General features: G+C 49.7%; 1 protein-coding gene across 5 annotated transcripts; it reads left to right on the top strand.

Moving 5' to 3' along the window:
- Window positions 1–22,426, top strand: DMPK (DM1 protein kinase). 5 transcript variants are annotated; one of them, XM_039325048.1, is made up of 16 exons: window positions 710–840; window positions 4,501–4,715; window positions 8,523–8,614; window positions 9,691–9,774; window positions 10,891–10,986; window positions 11,657–11,805; window positions 12,497–12,590; window positions 12,892–13,092; window positions 13,743–14,006; window positions 15,300–15,385; window positions 16,484–16,589; window positions 17,390–17,532; window positions 18,446–18,543; window positions 19,138–19,214; window positions 19,558–19,638; window positions 20,795–22,426. In XM_039325048.1, exons 4-16 carry the CDS (start codon window positions 9,733–9,735, stop codon window positions 20,891–20,893), a joined length of 1,536 nt encoding a protein of 511 aa, XP_039180982.1. In that variant the 5' UTR covers window positions 710–840; window positions 4,501–4,715; window positions 8,523–8,614; window positions 9,691–9,732; the 3' UTR covers window positions 20,894–22,426. The 5 variants fall into 5 exon arrangements, with proteins under 5 accessions (XP_039180977.1, XP_039180978.1, XP_039180979.1 ...); XM_039325043.1 differs by lacking the exon at window positions 4,501–4,715 and having other exon boundaries at window positions 1–840; XM_039325044.1 differs by lacking the exon at window positions 4,501–4,715 and having other exon boundaries at window positions 681–840; window positions 13,743–13,991.
- Window positions 22,427–23,008: the final 582 nt, after the last annotated feature.

Raw genomic sequence — 23,008 nt, 5'->3', positions numbered from 1 at the left:
AGCCAGGAGGGGGGCAGAAAGAGGGCTGGTGCTTTTTTTCCCCCAGGGAGGGCCTGGGGGGAGAGGGTTTGGGCACCTGGAACCCGGCAGATCAGCCAGGGAAGGCCAGCCCCAGGGTGTGCCAAGCACAGGCAGCCAGCGGCGGACAGACGGGGTGGGAAGGGAGCGTGCAAGACCCGGAGAAGGAGCCTATTTTGGCTCGAAAGGCAGCGCACTTGGGACACTGGGAAAGGCGTGGAAAGGCTGGCGTCTTGCATGTTTGTGCGCTCCGGGAGGGGAAAGAACCTCATCACTTCCACTCTGGGTGATCACAAGGCAGGCAGGAGGCTGCGTGGGGGAGAGACCCTGTGTGTGCACCAGGAAGGGAGGAAGGGAGGAAGGGCTGGCTCCGGAGTGTGCAGGAAAGAGAAATCACTTGGAGTGTGAGAGAGTTATAAAGAAGTTGTCCAGCCCTGCTTTTGTGGGACAGTGAGCATCCCTCCCAAGAAGCCGGTGGATTAAAGAACTTGTGTGGACACCCAGGAAGGAGATGACCAGCCAAGAGGGTGCTCACTTGATGTAGCCCCTTCCCATAGCTGCAGCTGGACCTCCTAGGCTGCAGCCAGAGACCCCGTGGACAGTGCACCCAGTCTGGAGGGAGCCCACCTGGAGCATCCCCAGCGTCCACCTAAGCTAGCCCCATGGCAGCAGAGGTCCGACTGAAGAAACTGGAGGAGCTGGTCCTTGACCCCAGGATGGTGGGCTTGGAGACCCTGGTGGACCTCCTGCTGTGCGTGCATCATGAGCTGAGCACTTCACCCCTGGCCCAGGAGAAATACATCACGGAGTTCCTACAATGGGGTGAGTCCTGTTGGTATCTGTCATGGGGGTGCTGGGGATATCTTGGTTTATGGTGGTTGATGTGCTACTCCAAAGAGGGCAGTGAGAAGGGGGGGCACTACAGATTCCCAGGGAGTTTGTAGCTTTTGGCCATAGCTGCCCAGAGTTGCTTTGCAAACTGAGATGGGTGACATAGCTAGTTTGGTCTAGTAATGAAGGCACCAAGCTAGGAACTGGGAGACGGTGAAGTCTAGTCCCATCATAGACCTGAAGGCCAGCTAGGTGACTTTGGGCCAATCGCTAGGAGACAATCATAGACCTGAAAGCCAGCTGGGTTACTGTGAGTGAATCACCAGGAGACGGTGAGTTCTAGTTCCACCTTATGTGGGAAATCCGCCTGGGTGACTTTGGGCCAGTTCCTCCTCCCTCTCAGCCCAACCCACCTCACAGGGTTGTCGTTGTGGGGAAAAACAGGACAAGGAAGCAGTACTGTGTGTATGGATGCCTTGAGTTATTTATAAAAACAATAAAGTTGGGATATAAATAAATACAAAGTAAGCCCCCCCCAATTGAACGAACAAACAAACAAAATACCCTCAATTCTATTTTATCATCTACTTAGAACTTTTGATTAATCCGAGCTCTGAAACTTGGAAAAAGATTTGTTTCCAATTGGTATGTTTTGGGGTGCTGAAAGCGATATCTTCCACCCTTTCATAAATTAGGCCATGACTAATTGTGGGTTGTGGGTCATACTTCTGGGAATTTGTTTTCAAGCTGAGAAAGTTGTCCTCAGCATCGTTTTTTTTGGTCCTATGGCTTTCCCTGTTTCAGGCAGGCCTGGGGAATACCGAATAAATTTTCTGGATTGTGAGCTTTGTTGAAACGCCACGCTCTCCAGAGACCGAAATTTTAGTTGTTAAGGACAAGTTTCTCTTCAAGAGCTGTCAAGGTGGTTTTTTGTTTTTTTTTTCATCTACACCTGAACATTTGGGAAAGTAGCCAATTTGAAACAGGAGGAAATGATCTACATGTTTTATATTTTACTTGGGCCCGCCCAAAAGGAAAGACTCTCGCACAGATGACAAAAACGGCTTAGCTGATTGCTTGGAAATAATTACAGGTAGATGCCTGTCCCAAAACTGGAAAACCCGAAATCAAACCGACAGCAACAATAAACTCTTTTGCTCAGAATCAACGTGAAGGACGTGCTTTGTGCTGCAATTATTTTTAGCCATTCAAGATACTAAGAGATGCCATTTACTTTTTATTTTATTTTTTTATTTACCATGTTATTCTTTTTTTTTTAACTTAACCCTGAAGCCTTTTTTGAGGATCATCTTGGTTTTTCCCCTCTCTTTCCCTTTTCTTTGAATTCCACTATATGCACATATTTTTTTTTCATAATAAATGCTTTTTTAAAAGAAGAAAGAAAAGAGAGAAGGTTTCTTCCAAACTTATCCAGGGAAGCTTGAAAAAAAAAAACACCATGAAGAGTTAAGACTAAAGTGATAGAGAGGAATGGATGCAATTAACCTGTTCTTTGAAAGTCACCGTTTAGTTGATGAGTTGTGTTTATCACTGAGATCCAGGAACCTGGAAGCCTGGATTTGTGGCTTTAGGGTTGAATTTACTTTTGAACTGGCACTTCCTTATTTCCTTATGACTGGAGGCTGGACCAAACTTTGAATCCTTTCACACACCCTTGTTTCTTATTTTATTTATTTATGAGACTTATATACCGCTTTAAGTGCAAGCACTCTCTAAGCGGTGTACTCCAGTAAACAATGTATATATATATTTACATTGCCCCCAACAATCTGGGTCCTCATTTTACCTACCTCGGAAGGATGGAAGGCTGAGTCAACCTTGAGCCGGTGAGATTTGAACCACTGACCTGCTGAACACAGTCAGCTAAAGTGGCCTGCAGTACTGCACTCTTAACTGCTGTGCCACCTCGGCTCTCTCTCGTCTTTTAAGCATAGTCTCCTTAGCGCAGTGGTTCTCAACCTGTGGGTCGGGACCCCATTTGGGGTTGAACGACCATTTCACGGGGGTCGCCAAACAGCGCAGTCCGCCTTTTTCCCCCCTTTTCCTTAGCTGTGCTCCTCCCTTTTATTCTATTGGCTTTTGAAAGCCAATAGAAGAGACTCTCTTGAATAGAGTCTAATTCCATTGGCTTTCAAAAGCCAATAGGAATGGTCCAGGCTGTCTCTGCCCTGCTGAGCCCGCCAAAAGTCCCATTCTGCAAACGGTGCTGCACCAGTTGAGTAGTCCTCGACTTAACGACCGGTTGAGTAGTCCTCGACTTACAACCGGTTGGGGGAGGTCTTGGCATTAAAAAGGTTGAGAACCACTGCCTTAGAGGAAGGGGGGATTGAACCGACGCAACTGCCTGGTTGCTTGAATAAGGACTGACTCCTGCTTTGGGTAGGAGATTGGACTGGGAGTTCTCCAAGATCCCTTCCAGCCCTAGAAGTCCATGATTCTTTGTAGTCTACTCATGAGTTTTTTTTTTTTGTAAGAGCAATTAAGATGATTAAAGACCTGAGGACTGAAACATACAAAGAACGTTGCAGGATTTGGGTATGGCCAGTCTAGAGAAAAGAAGGGCTGGGGGGGGGGACATGATAGCCGTATTCCAGTATTTGAGAGGCTGCCGCAAAGAAGAGGAGCGGGTCAATTTTATTTTCCAAAGCCCCAGAAGGCAGGAGAAGAAGCAACGGATGGAAAACGAACCAAGGAGAGAAGCAACCTGGAACTAAGAAGAAACTTCCTGACAGTGAGGACAATTAACCAGTGGAACCGCCTGCCTCCAGAAGCGGTGAAGGCTCCAACACTGGAGGTTTTTAAGAAGAGACTGGACAGTCACTTGTCTGAAATGGTACAGCAGGGGTTGGACTAGAAGAGCAGGGGGGTTGGGCTAGATGACCTCCAAGGTCTCTTGCAACTCTATTCTGATTGATTGAAGATCTGAGTATTAACAGAACTTGCTTGTTTCGGTGTAGACCGGGGTGTCCAACTTTGGCAACGTGAAGACCTGTGGACTTCGACTCCCAGCATAGCTGGCTGTGGAATTCTGGGAGTCGAAGTCCACAGGTCTTCACGTTGCCAAAGTTGGACCTCTCTGATGTAGACCAAGACAGCTTTGATTTTTATAGTTCCCTAATGCCGGGTGAGGCGTGATCTGGAAGATTTGCCTGGTAGAGCAGAGCCTGGAGCTTCCTGGACTCCAGTGAGACGTTTCTAGGCTGCTGTGACTTTGGAAAATGCCATAAAAGGCCTCCTGCGTAGGGCAGCTGGGCCTCTTCTCCGCTCTTTGCCTTCTCACTCTCTTCTCCGTTGCTCCACGGGGCTTTTTATTCCCCCTGGGAAGCAATGGCTCCTTTTTCCTGCTTTTCCTTGCAAAAGGGGCCCGTGGGCTGGCAGGGAATGGGGCAAGGGCTGCTGGCGGGTGGGGGGAAGTGGGGGTAGGGGCAGGTTTTCCAAGCGGTTGTGAAGGGCAGGAGAGTGCCCGGATTTGGCTGTGAACTGTTGGGATATTCAGATGAACAGAATTAGCTTCAGATGTCCTCCATCTTAAAGGGAAATAAGGATGGTCCTCGACTTATAACAATTCATCAAGCGGCCGTTCAAAGTTACAACTGGATTGGAAACAAAAATGACTTATGCCCGTTGCAGCAACCCCACGGTCACGTGACCAAAATTCAGACGTTTGGAAACTGACTCGCCTTTATGATGGTGGCGGCGTCCCGGGCAGTCCCACGATCCCCTTTTGCGACCGTCTGAGAAGCAACGTCGACGAGGGAGCCCGATTCACTGAACCCACTGTGTGACTCACTTAACCACCGCAGCGATTCGCTTAACAACGGCGGCGAGAAAGGTCGCAAAACAGGGTAAAATTCACTTTAAGGAATGTCTCACTTAACCACAGAAACGTTGGGCTCCATTGGGGGGGTAAGTCGAGGACCACCTGTACGTGTGGAATTTCACCCTCAGCTTCGGGCCTCATCTGGGGACTAGCTGCACCATGGGGAGAGGCACTCTGCACATGCTCTGAAGCCCTTTCTTTGCTCTAAGAATTACTTTTTCCGAGACTGAGCCTAGTTGAATCCGGATGAAAAGCTGCATCTTTGGACTTTGACAGTTTGTGTACAGCATAAAAGTTTCCATGGGCAGGAATGCTCCACGCCCCCTCTCCCTCACCCCCCCCCCCACAGCCGTGAGCAGCCAGTCTCCCAGGGCCCAGCTGGAATCTGAGAATTGTTGCAAGCCCAGATTCCCAACCCAGCCGGTGCCCGAAATAGGCACCCAACGGAGCAGCTTCTTTCCCTGTGTCTGGCAAGCCGTTTGGCTGGGCTGGGGAGGGAGGCTGCCCCCCCTTCCCTGCTCTTGGCTGGAGGGTTGTGTATCGGTTGGAAGAGGCCAAAAATAATCCCAGGTCTCCAGAATCCCAAAATATCTTATGGCCTGTGTTTGTTGCAGGAACTGAGCGCCTTTGGCAGTGACGGATAACTGCAGTCGGGCAGACTGATAGATAGATATAGATAGATGAGAGAGAGAGAGAGAGAGAGAGAGAGAGAGAGAGAGAGAGAGAGAGAGAGAGAGAGAGAGAGAGAGAGAGAGATGGGTGGAAAGATGGATGAATAGATAGATATAGATAGATGTGAGAGTTGATGGATGGATAGATGGATGGATGAGATAATAGTTGATAAATGGATAGATATAGAGATAGACATGGATGGTGGGTGGATAGATGAATAAATGAGCATGGGATGGATGGATGGTATGTAGGTATGATAGATTAGATAGATAGATAGATAGATAGATAGATAGATAGATAGATAGATAGATAGATAGATAGATAGATTGGATGGATGGATGGATGGATGGATGGATGGATGGATGTATGGATGGATGGATGGATGGATGATAGATAAGACAGACAGATAGATGGGATTTGCAAAGCCAATCTGAGCAGCACCAGGAAAGCTGGGTTACTCTGCATTTTCAGAATTTTGCAAATAACTCTTTTTAAGTGCTTGGTCCTTACTGCTACTTAGGCTGACCCCAAATGAATCTTGCTAGGCAACAGGATTTGTTCTCAAGTGCCATTACAAACGCTATTTCTTTATTAGGCAGCTCATTGCATAAATTCTTCCTGAAAATTGCATCCAATTGCTCAATGTGACTCTGTCTGAAATTTAAGAAATATGAGAATGGAAAAAAAACAACCCTGCTTGTTTCCCTTCTGCCCTTGGAATTTGGTCCTATTTTTGTCCTTCCTTGGCCGGTGCCAAGCATCAGCTCCTGCCAGCCTTTTTTTTTCTCTTCCCTCGGGGAAGGAAGCAAGAAGGGTCCTCTGAGCAGGTCTGCCTCCAGTTCTCAGCCGCTGCCATGAGATTCTGGGGGAAGGAGGGGACGGAGGCTCCTTGTTGGGCCCTTGCAGACTTTCTGTCCAAATTTGTCCCTTCATTTTTAATGCCTCTCCTTTTTTTTTTTTTTAAATGAGTTGCCTGAAATGAGGTGGTTTTGGGTCTGGAAGAATTTATTCATTTATCAAGAACATGTTTCTTTATACACCTGTATCACCAAATTCTGAGTGGTATATAAAAACACAGAAACACTCCATCCTTCTCTCTGTTCCTGTTTCCCTCCCTCCCTCCCTCCCTTCCTCCCTCCCTCCCTCCCTCCCTCCCTCCCTCCCTCCCTCCCTTCCTTCCTTCCTTCCTTCCTTCCTTCCTTCCTTCCTTCCTTCCTTCCTTCCTTCCTTATAATAATAATAAAGTTGGAAGGGAACTTGGAGGTCATCCAGTCCAATCCCCTGCTCAGGCAGGAAACCCTACACCATTGTGGACAGATGACTGTCCAGTCTCTTCTTAAAAACTTCCAGTGTTGGAGCATTCAGCGCTTCTGGAGGCAGGTGGTTCCACTGGTTAATTGTTCTAACTGTCAGGAAGTTTCTCTTTTAGTTCCTTCCTTCCTTTTTCCTTCCTTCCTTCCTTCCTTCCTTCCTTCCTTCCTTCCTTCCTTCCTTCCTCCCTCCCTCCCTCCCTCCATCTCCTTTCCTTCTTTCCCTTCCCTTCCCTTTCCTTTCCTTTCCTTTCCTTTCCTTTCCTTTCTCCTTTCCTTTCCTTTCCTGATGGACCCAGCATTCAGCAATTAGCCAACACAACTTCGCTGCCCCATGGCATGGCTGCTGGTGGGGACCCCAGTGCCACCCAGGACTTCCTTGTGAGTTGCCACAATGGCTTCAAAGCCAACCCAGCTTCAGAATCAGGGTGGGTGGGAGTGGGGGTGGAGGTACAGCAGCTTTGTCGGACTGCCTCAGCCCCTCTTCCTTCAGTCTTTGAGGAACCTTCCCCAAGGTGCTGGCTGGGGAGAATGAGTCTGTTCACTTCTTCCCCTCCAAGGTGCCAGTCGGGGACTTTTCCTCCTCCTCCTCCACCGTCTCCTGCTGTCTGCGTGGCCTCTGGGCGCTCCGGTTCCCCTCCCCGCAGGCGTCCCATTCCAGCTGCCTCCATCACAGCTATTTTTGCCAGCAGGCTGAGCTGTTCTCCTGCCAGCCAGATTTCTTCGCTTGATCTTTGGGTCGCCATGTGAGGAAGTGGATTCAGATCCTTGAAGACTTTATCCTCCTTCTCCGCTGCCAAATCTGGAGATCTGGGCAGGCCGGCAGCTGAGTCACCCGGGGAGGTTAAATTTGAGGGCCACCTGACCTCTTCCTGGTTGCAGGTCACGTGGATTCTCCCCCCTCCCCCCCGCTCAAGTTGGCACCCATGCATTTATAATAATAATAGTAGTAGTAGTAAAGTTGGAAGGGACCTTGGAGGTCATCTAGTCCAACCCCCTGCTCGGGCAGGAAACCTATTTTTAAGGCCTGCGGGCAGAAGGCAGACCTTGGCACCCAGCTGAGTCACAGATCCAGGATGGTTGTGGTGGGGTGCCGATCCTTTCCCTGGCTACTAATATTTGTGGACACAAGAGTTTGGCCAGGACCAGGGGGGCAGGGGGATTAAAGAGGCTGGCCATCGCAAGCAAGGGGAAAAAGGGCTTATTGATTGATTGATCAAATGTATATGACACTAAATGTATTTCACCGTTGAGTGACTCTCTCCTTCCTTTTTGCTGAGGAAAATGGTCATCTCACACAGAGTGCAAGTTGTCCTCAACTTACAATAGCTTGTTTAGTGATCATTCGCAGTCACAACAACAGCGCTGAAAAAAAGTGACTTGTGACCTTTTTTTACACACTTATAACCGTTGCGGAATTCCCGTGATCACTTGATCAAAATTTGGACGCTTGGAAACTGACTTGTATTTATGACGGTTGCCGTGTCCCAGCCACATGTGATCCCCTTTTGTGACTTTCTGACAAGTCAACGGGGAAGCCAGATTCACTTAACAACCGTGTTACTCACTTAACAGCTGCAGTGATTCCCTTAAGAATATTAAGTGATTAGACCACAACCAGCCAGTTGACCTTCATGCCTAAGGCGGGACTAGAACTCACCGTCTCCTGGTGATTGGCCCAAAGTCACCCAGCTGGCTTTTCATGCCCTAAGGCAGGTCCAGAACATGCTGAGAGGGTGTCTCACATCTCCTCCTTTAACCTCTCCAGTTCAGAGCTCCTAGATAATTTAATTAACCCAAAGTGGGCATTATATGAGGAACCCCAATAATCTCCTTTTCCTTCTCTCCAGCGGAGCCACTAACCTCCAGACTGAAACAGCTCCGGCTGCAGCGAGATGACTTCGAGATCCTAAAAGTGATCGGCCGAGGAGCTTTCAGCGAGGTGAGGAAGGAAGACGGGCCACCCTAGAGGGTAGCTGTAGGGACCCCCAAAGGGATGTCCTTGCTGGCAAAAACCAGCATTTGTGGGATCCTCTGTCCTAGCAGAAGTGGCCAGCAATGACTAAGAAATCTCAGGTGGGCGGAGCAGTATGAAATGAAACCGTCCCTCTATTTTAGGAAATTACTCCAAAGTTTTTAGACAACTCTGGGGTGATTGGGAGGAGGTTTGGAAGGATGCAGCTAGTACATCGTAATGGGCTGTGGGAGTAACTTTGAGGAAGAGGAGGAAGATCCGGTTACCAAGACAAGAGTCGGATAAAAGAAATCTGAGTCCCAGGGCAGAAAGGCAATCTGAGAAAGCATCTCAGTCTTGACGAAAGGGAAGGAGGGGAGACGCACATTCAGACCGGCAAGATTGATGTCAGCCTTCTGAGGCCTAAGCTAATACAGGTGTCAGACCTGGAATAACTTAAACCTCTAAACCAGTGTTTCTCAACCTTGACAATTTTAAGGCATGTGGACTTCAACTCCCAGAATTCCACAGCCAGCAATGCTGGCTGTGGAATTCTGGGAGTTGAAGTCCACATGCCTTAAAATTGTCAAGGTTGAGAAACACTGCTCTAAACAGAAACGATCTTTGGCCCCATTTGTTCAGAAAAGTATTGTTTTATTAGACAGCAAGTATATTGCAGTGTTGCAAAGCCAGAACTGAGAAACCACAGGCCAAAATCCCTAACTTCTACTCCTCCCCACCCTTAACTATCTCTCATTGCCCACCCCGGTGTCACCAATCAGGCAAGAGGTTTCCTTAACGGACAGTCCCAGTGTAGTTTGGCATGCAGTTCCCTCCTGCTTCTACCTGGGTGACCTTGAGGCAGCTTCTCCAAGAGATGCAGCACTTACTTTCATTTTCCCAAACATTCCCCCCCTTTCATTCCGCCTCCTCCACAGTTCATGGCAGTCTGTAACAGCACAGCAGCAAAGCACAAGCGAGCATAACGGGGCAGCTACTGTAACAATAGGAGGTTTGTTAGTTCTGTCTTGCACGTGTCTCTCTTGACTGTTTTACCTGTGCAGGTGGCAGTGGTGAAGCAGAAGAAGACCTCTCAAGTGTATGCCATGAAAATAATGAATAAATGGGACATGTTGAAACGGGGAGAGGTAAGAGTAGAGGCAGAACATCTGCCAAGCCATCGTGGCTACCTCCTCAGGATTTCCATTTCCATCGGTGCCCAGCCAGGTCCAGTTTTGCATAACTCCCTCCGGCCGGATTCCTTTAACATTTCGAAGAATCCAAGCAAAATTGCCTTGATTTTTTTTTTCAGTGCAGATTTTCTGAAGACATGCTGTTTGCTGTCCAGCTTTTCCCGAAGAAAAGACTGTAGGTTCCCACAACCACAATTCAGACCGGGATTTCCAGGGCTAATCAAGATGCGCCCAGTTTTTCCGACCTTTTTTGCCACAGTTGTTAAGCGAATCATTGCAGTCGTTAAGTAAATCAGGCAGTCATTAAGTGAATCTGGCTTCCCCTCCCCTTGGTTTTGCTGGTCAGAAGGTCAGAGAAGGGGATCACGTGACCCCAAAGGGACACTGCAACTGTCGCAAATACATCTCAGTGGCCACGTGCCCAAATTCTGATCACATGCCCACGGGGATGCTGCGACGGTCATAAGTGTGAAAATCAGTCCCTTTTTTTTCAGTGACATTCAGATGGTCACTAAATGAATGCTTATAAGTCGAGGACAGCCTGTATTTCCCACGCTGATGGCAGGGAAGTTTTGTTTGAGACCGCCTACTACCTCATAGTTCCCTTCATCCGGTTAGATCCCACAGGCTGGGCCTCCTTCAGGCCCCGTCGGCCAAGCAGTGCCATTTGGCGGGGCCGCGGAGGAGGGCTTTCTCTGTGATGGCGCCCACGTCTTGGAATCAGCTCCCCCCCCCCCCGGAGATTAGGACCGCTTCCACCCTGCTGGTTTTCTGCAAGCTGCTTAAGACCTGGCTTTTCCGGCAGGCCTGGGGTTTATAAAATCTGACCCCTGGATGAATGTTACTGTATTGTTTGTCTTGTTATATTATGTTTTTATTGTTAGCCGCCTGGAGTCCTGCGGGAGTGGGGTGGTCTATAAATTTCAATAAATAAATAAAATAAATAAATAAATGTGGCCTGAGACCAACTAGAGAAGTAGATAGAGCCTCATCCGCTTGTGCCCGTCACTGTACGAAACAGAAGGTTTGGCCAAGGATGTCCCTCTCTTTGAAATCTCAACTCTTCTCCAGGTTTCCTGCTTCAGAGAGGAGAGGGATGTCCTGGTGAACGGAGACAAGCGCTGGATCACGCAGTTGCATTTTGCCTTCCAGGATGAGAACTACCTGGTGAGTCCCGTTGTTTGGTGCAGCCGAGGGGGGTGAAATTTATTTCACATGTATGTGGATGTGGCTGACTTTGATTTATTTAGACCTCTGAGTCGCCTTATAGAGGAGATGGAGGGTAGAAGAGTTTAAACCAGTGTTTCTCAACCTTGACTATTTTAAGGCATGTGGACTTCAACTCCCAGAATTCCACAGCCAGCATTGCTGGCTGTGGAATTCTGGGAGTTGAAGTCCACATGCCTTAAAATGGTCAAGGTTGAGAAACACTGGTTTAAAATATTATGTTACGTGTTATACGAGCCGTGGTGGCACGGTGGTTAGAATGCAGCACTGCAGGCTACTTCTGCTGAGTGCAGTTTGATTTTCAACCACTCAAGGTTGACTCAGCCTTCCGTCCTTCCCAGGTCGGTAAAATGAGGACCCAGATTGTTGGGGGCAAGAGACTGATTCTGTAAACCGCTTAGAGAGGGCTGTCAAGCACGGTGAAGCGGTGTAGAAGTCTTAAGTGCGATTGCTATGTTGGGTGACGTTATATTACATTACATTATGCTGTTATGTTTTATGATATATATGATATACTTAGGTCGAGTCTATAGTATGATGGAGATGGCAATAAATCTGCCTAAGATCAGAATCATCTCTCCTTCTGAGCTTATCTCCTACCTTTCTCTAGTACCTGGTGATGGACTATTATGTTGGGGGTGACCTCCTGACCTTGCTGAGCAAATTTGGTGACCGCATCCCGCTGGAGATGGCCCAGTTCTACTTGGCTGAGATGGTGATGGCCATTGATTCCATCCACAGCATGGGCTATGTGCACAGGTACATGGGCTGGGGGGTGGAGGGTGGGTTCTGAAGAGGCAGAGGTCATCCCATGAGATGTTTACAATCTTCAGAACATCCTTCTTTGTGTATACAGGTAGTCCTCAACTTACAACAGTTCCTTTAGTGCAGTGTTTCTCAACCTTGACAATTTTAAGGCATGTGGACTTCAACTCCCAGAATTCCACAGCCAGCAACGCTGGCTGTGGAATTCTGGGAGTTGAAGTCCACATGCCTTAAAATTGTCAAGGTTGAGAAACACTGCTTTAGTGATTGTTCAATGTTACACCAGCACTGAAAAAAAGTGACTTATGACCAGTGGTCACATGGCCATTGCAGCATCCTGATCCTCACGTGATCAAAATTCGGATGCTTGGCAACTACCTCATATATTTCCAACGGTTGCAGCATCCCCGGGGAGTCACGTGATCCCCTTTTGTGACCTTCTGGCAAGCAAACTCAATGGGGAAGCCAGATTCACTTAACAACCGCGTGACTGACTTAATAACTGCAGTGATTCACTGAATGACTGTGGCAAGAAAGGTCATGGAATGAGGCAAAGCTCTCACTTAACAACTATCTTGCTTAGCAACGTCAATGTCGGGCTGCATTGCAGTCCCAGTGTTTCCCAAGTTCCTTTGTGGTCCTTCTGCCCGTCCTTTTGCCGATCCTGTCCTTCTCCGCCTGACAGAGACATCAAACCCGACAACATCCTGCTCGATCGATGTGGGCACATCCGGCTGGGGGATTTTGGATCCTGTCTCAAGCTACGAGAAGATGGGACGGTGAGACACCCAACCGGGTGGGGTGGGCTACTCTAGGAGTGTGGACTTCATGAGGAAAATAACCATCATGCTTTTGATCCAAAGAGCTTTCTGATCTCCCATCAAACTTACACACAAACCATGATTACCAGCGGAAGGCTTATATTTCATGGCAGTCTGACAGGGATGGCTGAGGGGCATCCCACCTCGGTCCCCCACTTGTGGGCTTTCCAAAGACCCCCCCCCCGGGCCATGTCAGAAATAGGATGGGGCCGATCGGACTCTGGTTCCGAGGTTCTCACCCCCATTCTCACGGTGGCAGGTCTGTTCCACAGTGGCAGTGGGCACCCCGGATTATCTCTCCCCGGAGATCTTGCGAGCACTGGAAGATGGCGTTCATTCCTACAGCACAGAATGCGACTGGTGGTCTCTGGGCGTTTTTGCCTATGAGATGTTCTTTGGCCACACCCCCTTCTTTGCCGACTCTGTCGTGGAGACCTACGGGAAGATTCTGCACTTCAAGGTTGGTGGCCGGAGGGCAGTGGGATGGGTTGAGAGGGGTGGGATAACATGGCCCAGTTCTGGACTGAGATGTGAGGCTGTTGATGATAGCATGTTCTACTGATAGAAGAGAGTCTTTGTAGCTCAGGGCTGAGCTGTGGGGTCCTTGTTGCTCTCTGAGCTGGGTGGTTTTCTTGCAGACGTTTCATGACCCAGCTAGGTAACCTCATCAGTGCTAGAAGGCAGGAGGGGTTGTGGAGGAAGAAGAGGAAGACTGTGGGGTCCTTGGTGCTCTCTGAACTGGGTGGTTTTCTTGCAGACGTTTCATGACCCAGCTAGGTAAACTCATCAGTGCTAGAAGGCAGGAGGGGTTGTGGAGAGGAGGAGAAGGAAGACTGGTAGGGGGTCCTTGGTGCTCTCTGAGCTGGGTGGTTTTCTTGCAGACATTTCATGACCCAGCTAGGAAACATCATCAGTGCTGAGGGAGTAGGGTGTGTGGAGTGGCAGAGGAGGAAAAGGAGGACGGCTGTGGGATTCTTGGTGCTGTCTGGGTTTCTTGCAGACATCTCATCACCAAACTAGGTGATATCATCAGTCCATACGCCAGACCGGTCCTGCTTGTTGCTTACTTACTTGTTGCTTCCTCCTTTGTCCCAATGCTCATTTTCCAAGGAGCATTTCCGGTTTCCCCTCTCGGCCCCAGAGATCCCCCCAGAAGCCCAGGCCTTGATCGAAGGGCTGATCTGTTCCCGGGAGACACGCCTGGGACGTAACGGAGTCCAGGACTTCAAGGAGCTCCCCTTCTTCGTCGGCATCGATTGGCAGGGCCTGCGGGACTGCGCCCCGTCCTTTGTGCCCGAGTTCGCCAACGCCACCGACACGTGCAACTTCGACGTGGTGGACGACTGCCTCACCGACATGGTGAGCGGGGGAGGGGTAGGTGACCTTTTATTTTTCTCCCCTCTCCTCTCCGCTGCACCCAGGGCCAGTCCGCTCCGTGCTGCCCTATTGGTTCCTGACTGGGCTGAGCTTGAGATGAACTTACAAGAGTTCATTTAGTGACCGTTCAAAATTACAACAGCATTGCAAAAAGGGACCATTTTTCACACAACCGTTGCACCGTCCCCACGGTCACGTGATCAAAATTCAGACAGTTGACGACTGACTCATGTTTATTACAGGGTCCCACGGTCACAGGACCCCCTTCTGACTAACAAGGTCAGTGGGGAAGGCAGAGTCACTGAACAACCGTGTTACTTGCTTAACAACTGCAGTGTTTCACTTAACAAGGGAGGTCATGAAATTCACTTAACGACGGTCAAGGGAGGTTATGAAATTTACTTAACGACAGCAAGGGAGGTCATGAAATTCACTTAACGACGGTCAAGGGAGGTTATGAAATTCACTTAATGACAGTCAAGGGAGGTTATGAAATTCACTTAATGACAGTCAAGGGAGGTTATGAAATTCACTTAACGACAGTCAAGGGAGGTTATGAAATTCACTAAACGACGGTCAAGGGAGGTTATGAAATTCACTTAACGACGGCAAGGGAGGTCATGAAATTCACTTAACGACGGTCAAGGGAGGTTATGAAATTCACTTAACGACGGTCAAGGGAGGTTATGAAATTCACTTAACGATGGCAAGGGAGGTCATGAAATTCACTTAACGACGGTCAAGGGAGGTCATGAAATTCACTTAACGACGGTCAAGGGAGGTTATGAAATTCACTTAACGACGGTCAAGGGAGGTCATGAAATTCACTTAACGACGGTCTCACTGAGCCACAGAAATTTGGGGCTGAATTGTGGCCCTGAGTTGAGGGCTACCTGTAACAGAAGTGGAAGGGGACCCCGGACCAGGGGTGCCCAACTTATGGAACTTTAAGACTTGTGGACTTCAACTCCCAGCATGCTGGCTGGGGAATTCTGGGAGTTGAAGTCACAAATCCTAAAGTTCCAAAGTTGGACATCCTTCTCCTAGGACCTACATCACTTCAGACAAATGGCTGTCCAATTTCTTCTTTAAAAAAATGAAGAAAAAAAATGAAGCAAGCAGGATAGTTTCAACAGTTGGATATCCAGAAAAATCCTCTCCCCCCCCCCCGAAAGACCCTAACCTCTTATATCAGGGGTGCTGCCTTTAGTCCTGGCTCTCTGCTAAAGGCTCAGCTCCGCCTGGGAACGTCCCTCCATTTCTTTGCTTCTGTCTCCCTCTCTTTTCCAGGAGACCCTGTCGGACGTCCTCGAGGCCTCTCCCCTCGGAGTGCAGCTTCCCTTTGTGGGGTACTCCTACACTTACACGGCTGTGAAGTAAGGAGCATTTTTGGTGCACTTTTCTACTTTGGGGAGAGTTGTGTAAGTTTGCGCTAAGGCTAGGCTGGAGCTCGCAACCTCGGGGTTTCTTTCCACGATAGTGTTGGCTCCGAAGATTGTCCTAGGCAGGTACTTCACCTGCAGAACTGACCCTTCCAGGTGCTTCTAGGGCAGAGTATCTCAACCTCAGCACCTCTAAGACAGGTGGACCTCAACTCCCAGAATTCCCCAGCCATCACTCTAGTGAACTTTTAAGAGGGGTGGACTTCAGCTCCCAGAATTCCCCAGCTTTATGGCATTGTGGGGGGGGGGGAAGTCGTCGCCTCCATCTGCTTTCCAGTGAAGGTCATACCGAAGGTCACAAAGCCCTGGTTTTGGCCCCCGGAGCTGGTCCAGGAGCTTAAACAGGCCCAATACGGTTGATGGTGGTGGGGGCTCTGTCATACAGCCCCCCCCCTGCGATTGCATTATGGGTATTTTAACTCTGTTTTTTTTATTTTTTTCCCTAGAGGTTTTGTGACAATTGTTTTCTTAGGAGTGGTTGTCCTCCCAGAGTCACGTAGTGTGATGAGCAGCCATGGGCCTGTTCTCCACAAATAAATATACCCAGCTGTGGGGGGGGGGTCAGAGAGGAGCAGCCGGAGACGCAGATAGTCCTCGACCTACAACCACAACTGAGCCCAAAATTTCTTTTGCTAAGTGAGACAGATGTTAAGTACATTTGACCCAGTTTTCGACTTTTCTGGCCCTGATTGTTCAGGGAACCCCTGCGGCTGTTAAATTAGTCACACGGTCGTTAAGCAAATCTGGCTTCCCCCATTAACTTTGCTGGTCAGAAAGTTACAAAAGGAGATCACGTGACCCTCTCCAGGACAGGGCAGCCTTCATAAATTTGAGCCAGTTGCCCAGCGTCCGAGGGTTGATCAGATAACCACAGGGAGGCTGCAACGATCGTGTGAAAAATGCTTTTGTCCCTGATTTCAGTGCCGTTATAACTCTGAACGGTCACTAAAGGGACGGTCACAAGTCGAGGGCTACTTGTGCAGATGCCGTGGCTGGCGAGACAAGGTCTGTGAGACTCTCCCTTCCTCTCAGACAGAATCATGCCGAGGGACGAGACCGAGGTCCCATCGCCATGGAGGTGGAGGCTGCTGGGAAGATGCCCTCAGGCGAAGCGCAGGAAACACCTCTGGAGGAGCTGGTGGGTAGAAAAAAGGGAATTCTCTATCTTGTCTCGGTGGCAATTGTGTATTTGTTATTTATTTTTATACCTCTGTGGATATGTGTGCTTACACCTTATTTATTTGGAATTTGCCTCCAGTACACAAGCATTAGGTGTACTCAGAAAACGAGAGACTGTTATACAGCTAGTCCTCAATGGTTTGTTTAATGACTATTCAGAGTTACAACTGAAAAAAGTGACTTAGGACCACATTCGAAGACTCCTGCGAGTCCCCTGGACTGCAAGGCGTTCAAACCGGTCAGCCCTAGAAGAGATCAACCCCGACTGCTGTTTAGAAGGCCAGATCCTGAAGTTGAAACTCAAATACTTTGGCCACCTAATGAGAAGGAAGGACTCACTGGAGAAGGGCCTGATGCTGGGAAAGATTGAGGGCAATAGAAGAACGGGACGACAGAGAATAAGATGGCTGGATGGAGTCACTGAAGCAGTAGGGGTGAACTTAAATGGACTCCAGAAGATGGTAGAGGACAGGAAGACCTGGAGGAACATTGTCCATGGGGTTGCGATGGGTCGGACATGACTTCGCAATTAACAACAAGGAAAACATTCATAGTTACGACCTTTCCAGCATCCCCATGATCGTGTGATTAAAAAATCCAGATGCTGAGCAACTGGCTGATCCTTATGACGAACATTGCCTAATGCTTAAGCGCAGTGCTGGGTTTTATTAGCATCATCTGGAGATGCGGCGGAGGCCGTAAAGACAATGCGATGCTCAATTCGGTGTTAACACAACCGCTCTTTGTGTTTCCTGCTAGGCACGTAAACTGCCCGATGGGCAGAAGCTGGACCAGTCCATGTTTCTCGAACTGCAGGCAGCCTTCGAGGAGGAACTGAAAAGCCGGGAGTTGCTGTGTCAAGAGCTCAGCGTGATCAAAGTGGCCAACCAGACTTTTGCCAGGTGAGCTGTAGAGGCGGGTGTGTGTGTGTGTGTGTGTGTGTGTGTGTGTGTGTGTGTGGGCTCTGTGGTCCAAAAAAGTCAAGCTTTGATCATGCCTGGCCATTGCCTTGACTTTTGAATCATTCCTGGTGGACAACCCCTTAGGGCAGTGTTTCCCAAACTTGACAATTTTAAGGCACGAGGACTTCAATTCCCAGAATTCCACAGCCAGCAACGCTGGCTGTGGAATTCTGGGAGTTGAAGTCCACATGCCTTAAAATTGTCAAGTTTGGGAAACACTGCCTTAGGGAGGCATCAGGGAGGGATCTAGGAGATGTCCCTGGTCAGATGTCCCTCTGGATCAGTGGTTCTAAACCTTTTTAATGCCGCGACCCCCAACCGGTCGTAAGTCGAGGACTACTCAGCCGGTTGTAAGTCGAGGACTACTCAACTGGTGCAGCACCGTTTGCAGAATGGGACTTTTGGCGGGCTCAGCAGGGCAGAGACAGCCTGGACAATTCCGATTGGCTTTTGAAAGCCAATAGAATTAGACTCTATTCAAGAGAGTCTATTCTATTGGTTTTCAGAAGCCAATAGAATAAAAGGGAGTAGCACAGCTAAGGAAAAGGGGGGAAAAAATGGCGGACTGCGTTGTTTGGCGACCCCCGTGAAATGGTCGCTCGACCCCACATGGGGTCCCGACCCACAGGTTGAGAACCACTGCTCTGGATCGTCACCATCTTCTCCAGCTGAGCAAGGAGGCTTAGAAGTCCACAAAAGACCAGACCGTTTGGTCCAGTGATGTCCGATCTTGGCAATTGGAAGACTTGTGGACTTCAACTCCCAGAATTCCCCAGCCAGCATGACTAGCCCTCCAAAAGACCCCGACTTTCTATTGACCCTGTTTTTTTTCCCCTCCCGCCTCCCCACCCAGCCAGCTAAAGGACGCCGAGAGCCGAAATGTGGAACTGGAAGCTCAGATCAAACACTTGAAGGACCAGATGGCAGCCATGAAAGCAGCGCACGAGGAGGGCAAGTCCTGTCTTCTTCTGTAGACTCTTCACCATCCTGACCAGCTCTGGCCTTACTTGCTCCCCGGGGCGACTTGGGGCACCCCCAGAAGTACAAGTTGCCCTCAACTTAACAACCGTTAGTTTAGTGTCTGTTTGAAGTTACCAGCAGCACTGAAAAGACAGACTTATGTCCCACTGATGACCGTCGTAGCATCCCTCTGGTCACGGGATCAAATTAAAATGCTTGGCCACTGGCATGTACTCGTGACGGTTGCACTGTCCCAGGGTCCTGTGATCGCTTGCGACCTTCCCAGCTGGCTTCCGACAAGCAAAATAAATAGGGGAAGCCAGATTCACTTAACAACTGAAAGAGTCACTTAACAGCTGCAGTGATTTGCTTAACAACTGGGGCAGAAAGGTTATAAAATGGGAGAAAATCCACTCAACAACGCGAAGAGGATCCCTAGCATGCAACGCATGAGGCTTTGCACTTGGGAGTGCAGTGATTTCCGCCCGAGGCAGCCGCTTGCCTGCCCCATGCATTTGAGCGTGGATGCGTGTCCCAGCCACCTGCTGAGAGGCCCACGGCCCCACCTTTTTCTTTTCCTTCCAGCTGCTTTAGGCTGGAGCCCATCCTGGCCCCCCAACCTCACCCAGCCTTTCTTCCACTGCATGGAACGGCCAGCTCATGTAAGACTCTGTGGGAGAGGGAAAAAAGGGGGATTTAGGGGGAAGGAGACCCGTTGGGGCTTGCTTTGCTGGGATTTTAGGGGGGGGGTCGCACCTCTTTTCCTGGACTCTGATACTTTCCTTCCCCCATCTGAACATTTTGTCTCTTTTAAAGAGCCGCCAGCTAGGTTAAGAACTGGAGAAAACGGCAGCGAGGGGTTTTCTTTTCAAGAGGACTAGGAACTTGGCTTTGTGAACGTTCTGTAGGGGCTACAGGATTGTGCAAGGAATACAGGCCACCCCTTTGCTGCCCGTTGGTGGACGCTGCGCCCTGCTGACGTTGACCTCTGCTTTCTCTTTTCAGCAAAGTGGCACCGCGGCATCCCGGCTCTGTGAATACCCGCTTGTGGTACCTCTGTACCGGCACTTGCTGCTCTTTTCGAGGGTACGTCGGCTGCTCTCTTGGGACGCACGCTGCTTCCTCTTCTCGCTCTGAGCGCTCTCCCAGTGCATGCCTTCAGCTAGCTGTGGGTCTGTGTCTGTTTTCTACACACCCTTTCCTTCCTTTGTGGGTGCCGAGAGAACTTCGAAGCCCATCGGATACTCTCGTTTTGCCCTTGCCGGTCAGGCCACAAGTCCGCCTGTCGCAAGACCTCTGGGGCACCTGCAGGCTTCTGAACCTGGGGAGGTTGACCGTTCTGTCTCTGCACGATTGACCGTTCTGCTTAGCTGCCTTCTCCCTTGAGAAGCTTTGTTCCAGCTTTAAGAATCTGGAGTCAGAAAATCAAGGAATTGCAAGATGGATAATGCCTGACTCCCACTAGAGTTTTATGGCCTCAGCATAATCAAGCTGGAAGGGACCTTGGAGGTCTTCTAGTCCAACCTCCTTCTCAAGCACGAGACCCTATACTGTTTTCAGGCAGGTGGCTGTCCAGTCTTCCTAGATGGGTGTTAGAAAGCCCACCCAATCCATCATTCTCTCCACCTTCGCAACCAATATTCCACAGAACCTTATAACCCCTGACCCCAGAATGTATTTAAAGAGGCTAATTTTGAAGCTGTTCCAGTTTGCAATCATCCCCTTGCCTTGCAGAACTTTTATAGACTAACCATAAATGGTTTCCTTGGTCCTGAATTTCCCACCAAAATTTCTCTCCCCCCCCCATAGTTTTACAAGCCTGTGTTTCTATCCCCCCCCCCGACACTTCCTTCCCAAGCTAAAAAAACTCTCCCGACATTCCTAAGTCTTTCTTTTTCAGAGCGTGGCCCGAGCGGATTATTTGAGGTGACTCTCCCAGATATTTTGGCCAGGTTGAGTAGACTTTTATCTTGAAGCATCCGGACATCCGTTGCTCAAACTGGGCCGAGAATATTTGCCGCATTGAAACCTGGGTTCCAATCGTGTAATTCAGACGAAAAGTGTGTTTCAGCTGCAGAGACTGGGGATTTAAGAGGTGGACCTCAGCTCTTTCAGCTGCACACGGCATGGACTGCTCCTGGCATTCCGTGCCCAGACCAGGAGGGGGTGGGATGGGGTCTCTGCAATCTCGAGAGCTCTTTGGGGGCCTGGCATCTTGACCAGTTCTGCATTCCCTTTCCAGGTACGTAGACCCTGCATCGTCCACGTGGGATACCTGCTCCTGTGCAACGGTGGGCTGGGACTGGATGCCTCCAACTGGGGCCGAGCGGAAACCGTTTGAACACTGGCCGGGGCAAGGAAGAGCCGGGCACGCCAGCTGCTTGCTGCTGCCCCAGCAAACCCTAGAAATGGGGACAAACCCCTTTGACGGAGGACTCCCTTGGGCCAAGATGGCAAGGCCAGGCCCCTGAGGTCCAGCTGCCCCTCTGGTTCTCTCCTGGCTGCTCTCTTTGCTTCCAGAGGCCAAGACCACTGACCCACCGTCCCCATGGAGAACGCCAGGGGAAGCAGCAGGAGCTGGAGTCAACCCAGGGATCCTGCTTTCCAAACATCTTTGCACTCTCTGTACAGACCCTCCTACAGAAAACACCTCCATCTTGGATGGCACTTTGCGGTGAAAACATGCTTCGTCCCCCCCCCCCCAAAGGCTGTTAGGGGCTCCCAAAAGCTGAGACGGAGCTGCTGTGCCAAAATTGCTTCGTCTGGGATGCTGCGATTCTTCCCACCAGGCCGCTGAAAATGAATTTTCAGCTGGCAAAACAAAAGTTTCTTCCCGTGACTTTTGCCGTTCCGGTCACACGATGGGTCATTCTGCACCTGATGCCCCTTTGGGAGATGAGGGTTGGGAGGGCCAGTGGCAGGAGAAGGGCATGCCTTCCTCGGTGACCCACCAGAAGTGGCAACTTCCCAATGAGAAAGAAGCACCCACCTGCCCCGGTGGGCTTGCAAAGCCCGACTCTTTCAGAATTAGCCGAATGGGGCACTCGGCCAGCTGTAACGTGGGCTTTCCAGTCGTGCTTCGAAGTTTGGCTTGAAGGCCAGAAAAAAAAAAAAAAAAAAAACCTACCCCCCTGCAAGGCCTTATGGTGCCCATGGACTCCACAGGGGGGGGATGCGAGTTTTAAACCGCCAGACACTATTTTTATCTGCACTTGTCCACTTTGGAACCAGCCAGTTCTGCAGCACTCCAGGGTTCAACCCACCCACTTGTTAATAAGTTATTTGGTAATGGCGAGGCGATGTGGCAGCCCTTTCTGCCTCAAAGCTGGAGACCCAAGTCTCTAGTCCAGTGGTTCTCCACCTGTGGGTCGGGACCCCATTTGGGGTCGAACGATCATTTCATGGGGGTCGCCAAACAAGGCTGTCCGCCATTTTTCCCCCTTTTCTTTGGCCACGCCCCTGGCACCCAGTGATGTATAAGTGGTTGGGGGTCACCACAACATGGGGAACCGTATTATGGGGTCGTGGCATTAGAAAGGTTGAGAACTACTGCTCTAGTCCCTACGTTTGGAAGATTGTATGCATGTTTATATAAAACAAAAGTGCATGGAAGCAAAACCTAGCTTATGTGTGTGGGGGGGCAAACCGTTAGTTTAGCGTCTTTCACTTAAGCCCCTCTGGGTGTCTCTCACTTTCCACACCCCCATATTTATTATTCCCTCCTCCGTGTAACGTGGCGCATTGGCTGGGTGCAAGAAGACACTGTACGTTCTGCCACTCCTGAGTTGAGGATGTTCTCTTGTTTTTTGTGTGTTTTTTTTTTAGTAGGAATAAACTCAGATTATTTCCTGCTCTTTGTGGGATGGCTGTGACAGAAGAAGTGTCCTGTATGTGTGGGTGTGAGTGTGGACAGATGCGTGCGCGCACACACACATGTGCAAGGAATCAGACTCAAGCAGTTGGGTTTCCACAATCCCTTCCCATCAGGATTTTCACTCTTTGCAGGTACTCCTTGACTTAACAACAGTTTAGCAACGGTTCGGATTTACAGCAGCGATGGAAAAAGCGACCTAGGGCCCTTTCACGCTTAACGACCGTCGCAGCATCTATGTGGTCACGTGATCCAAATCCAGGCGCTTAGCAAGTCTGTAAGTCAAGGGCTGTAAGTTAAGGGCTACCTGTGGTCTGATCCCCCCCTCCCGCAAACTGCCTTCCCCAATCCGCCAGCAATCAACAAGCCTCGGGGAAGTCTGAGCTGTGAAAACGGTCTCTTTAGTATAAATAGGCATTCACCATTTCTATAATTTAAACGCTTTTTCAGACACAACAGTAACAAACGTTTAGAGCAGGTAGTAAAGTGACGAAAGGCACCGGGGGGGGGGGGAGGAAGGCATCGGCAGCTTCCATATGTGTTCTGCGAAGTTGGGGAGTAAGGAGGACAAAGGACACGGGGGGG

Source organism: Crotalus tigris, unplaced genomic scaffold (genome assembly GCF_016545835.1).
Source record: "Crotalus tigris isolate CLP2741 ecotype Arizona unplaced genomic scaffold, ASM1654583v1 scf7180000024316.1084291, whole genome shotgun sequence".
Lineage (NCBI taxonomy): Eukaryota > Metazoa > Chordata > Lepidosauria > Squamata > Viperidae > Crotalus > Crotalus tigris.
The sequence above is the reverse complement of the archived record's forward strand: the minus strand, read 5'-3'. Positions and strand labels throughout refer to the sequence as shown.

Excerpts from the sequence above, each read along its gene's own strand:
- DMPK (XM_039325043.1), top strand. The coding sequence starts at position 681 with ATGGCAGCAGAGGTCCGACTGAAGAAACTGGAGGAGCTGGTCCTTGAC. Across the intron at positions 841-8,522 it reads CACGGAGTTCCTACAATGGG|CGGAGCCACTAACCTCCAGA; the intron begins GTGAGTCCTGTT and ends CCTTCTCTCCAG. Across the intron at positions 17,533-18,445 it reads GCCAACCAGACTTTTGCCAG|CCAGCTAAAGGACGCCGAGA; the intron begins GTGAGCTGTAGA and ends CTCCCCACCCAG.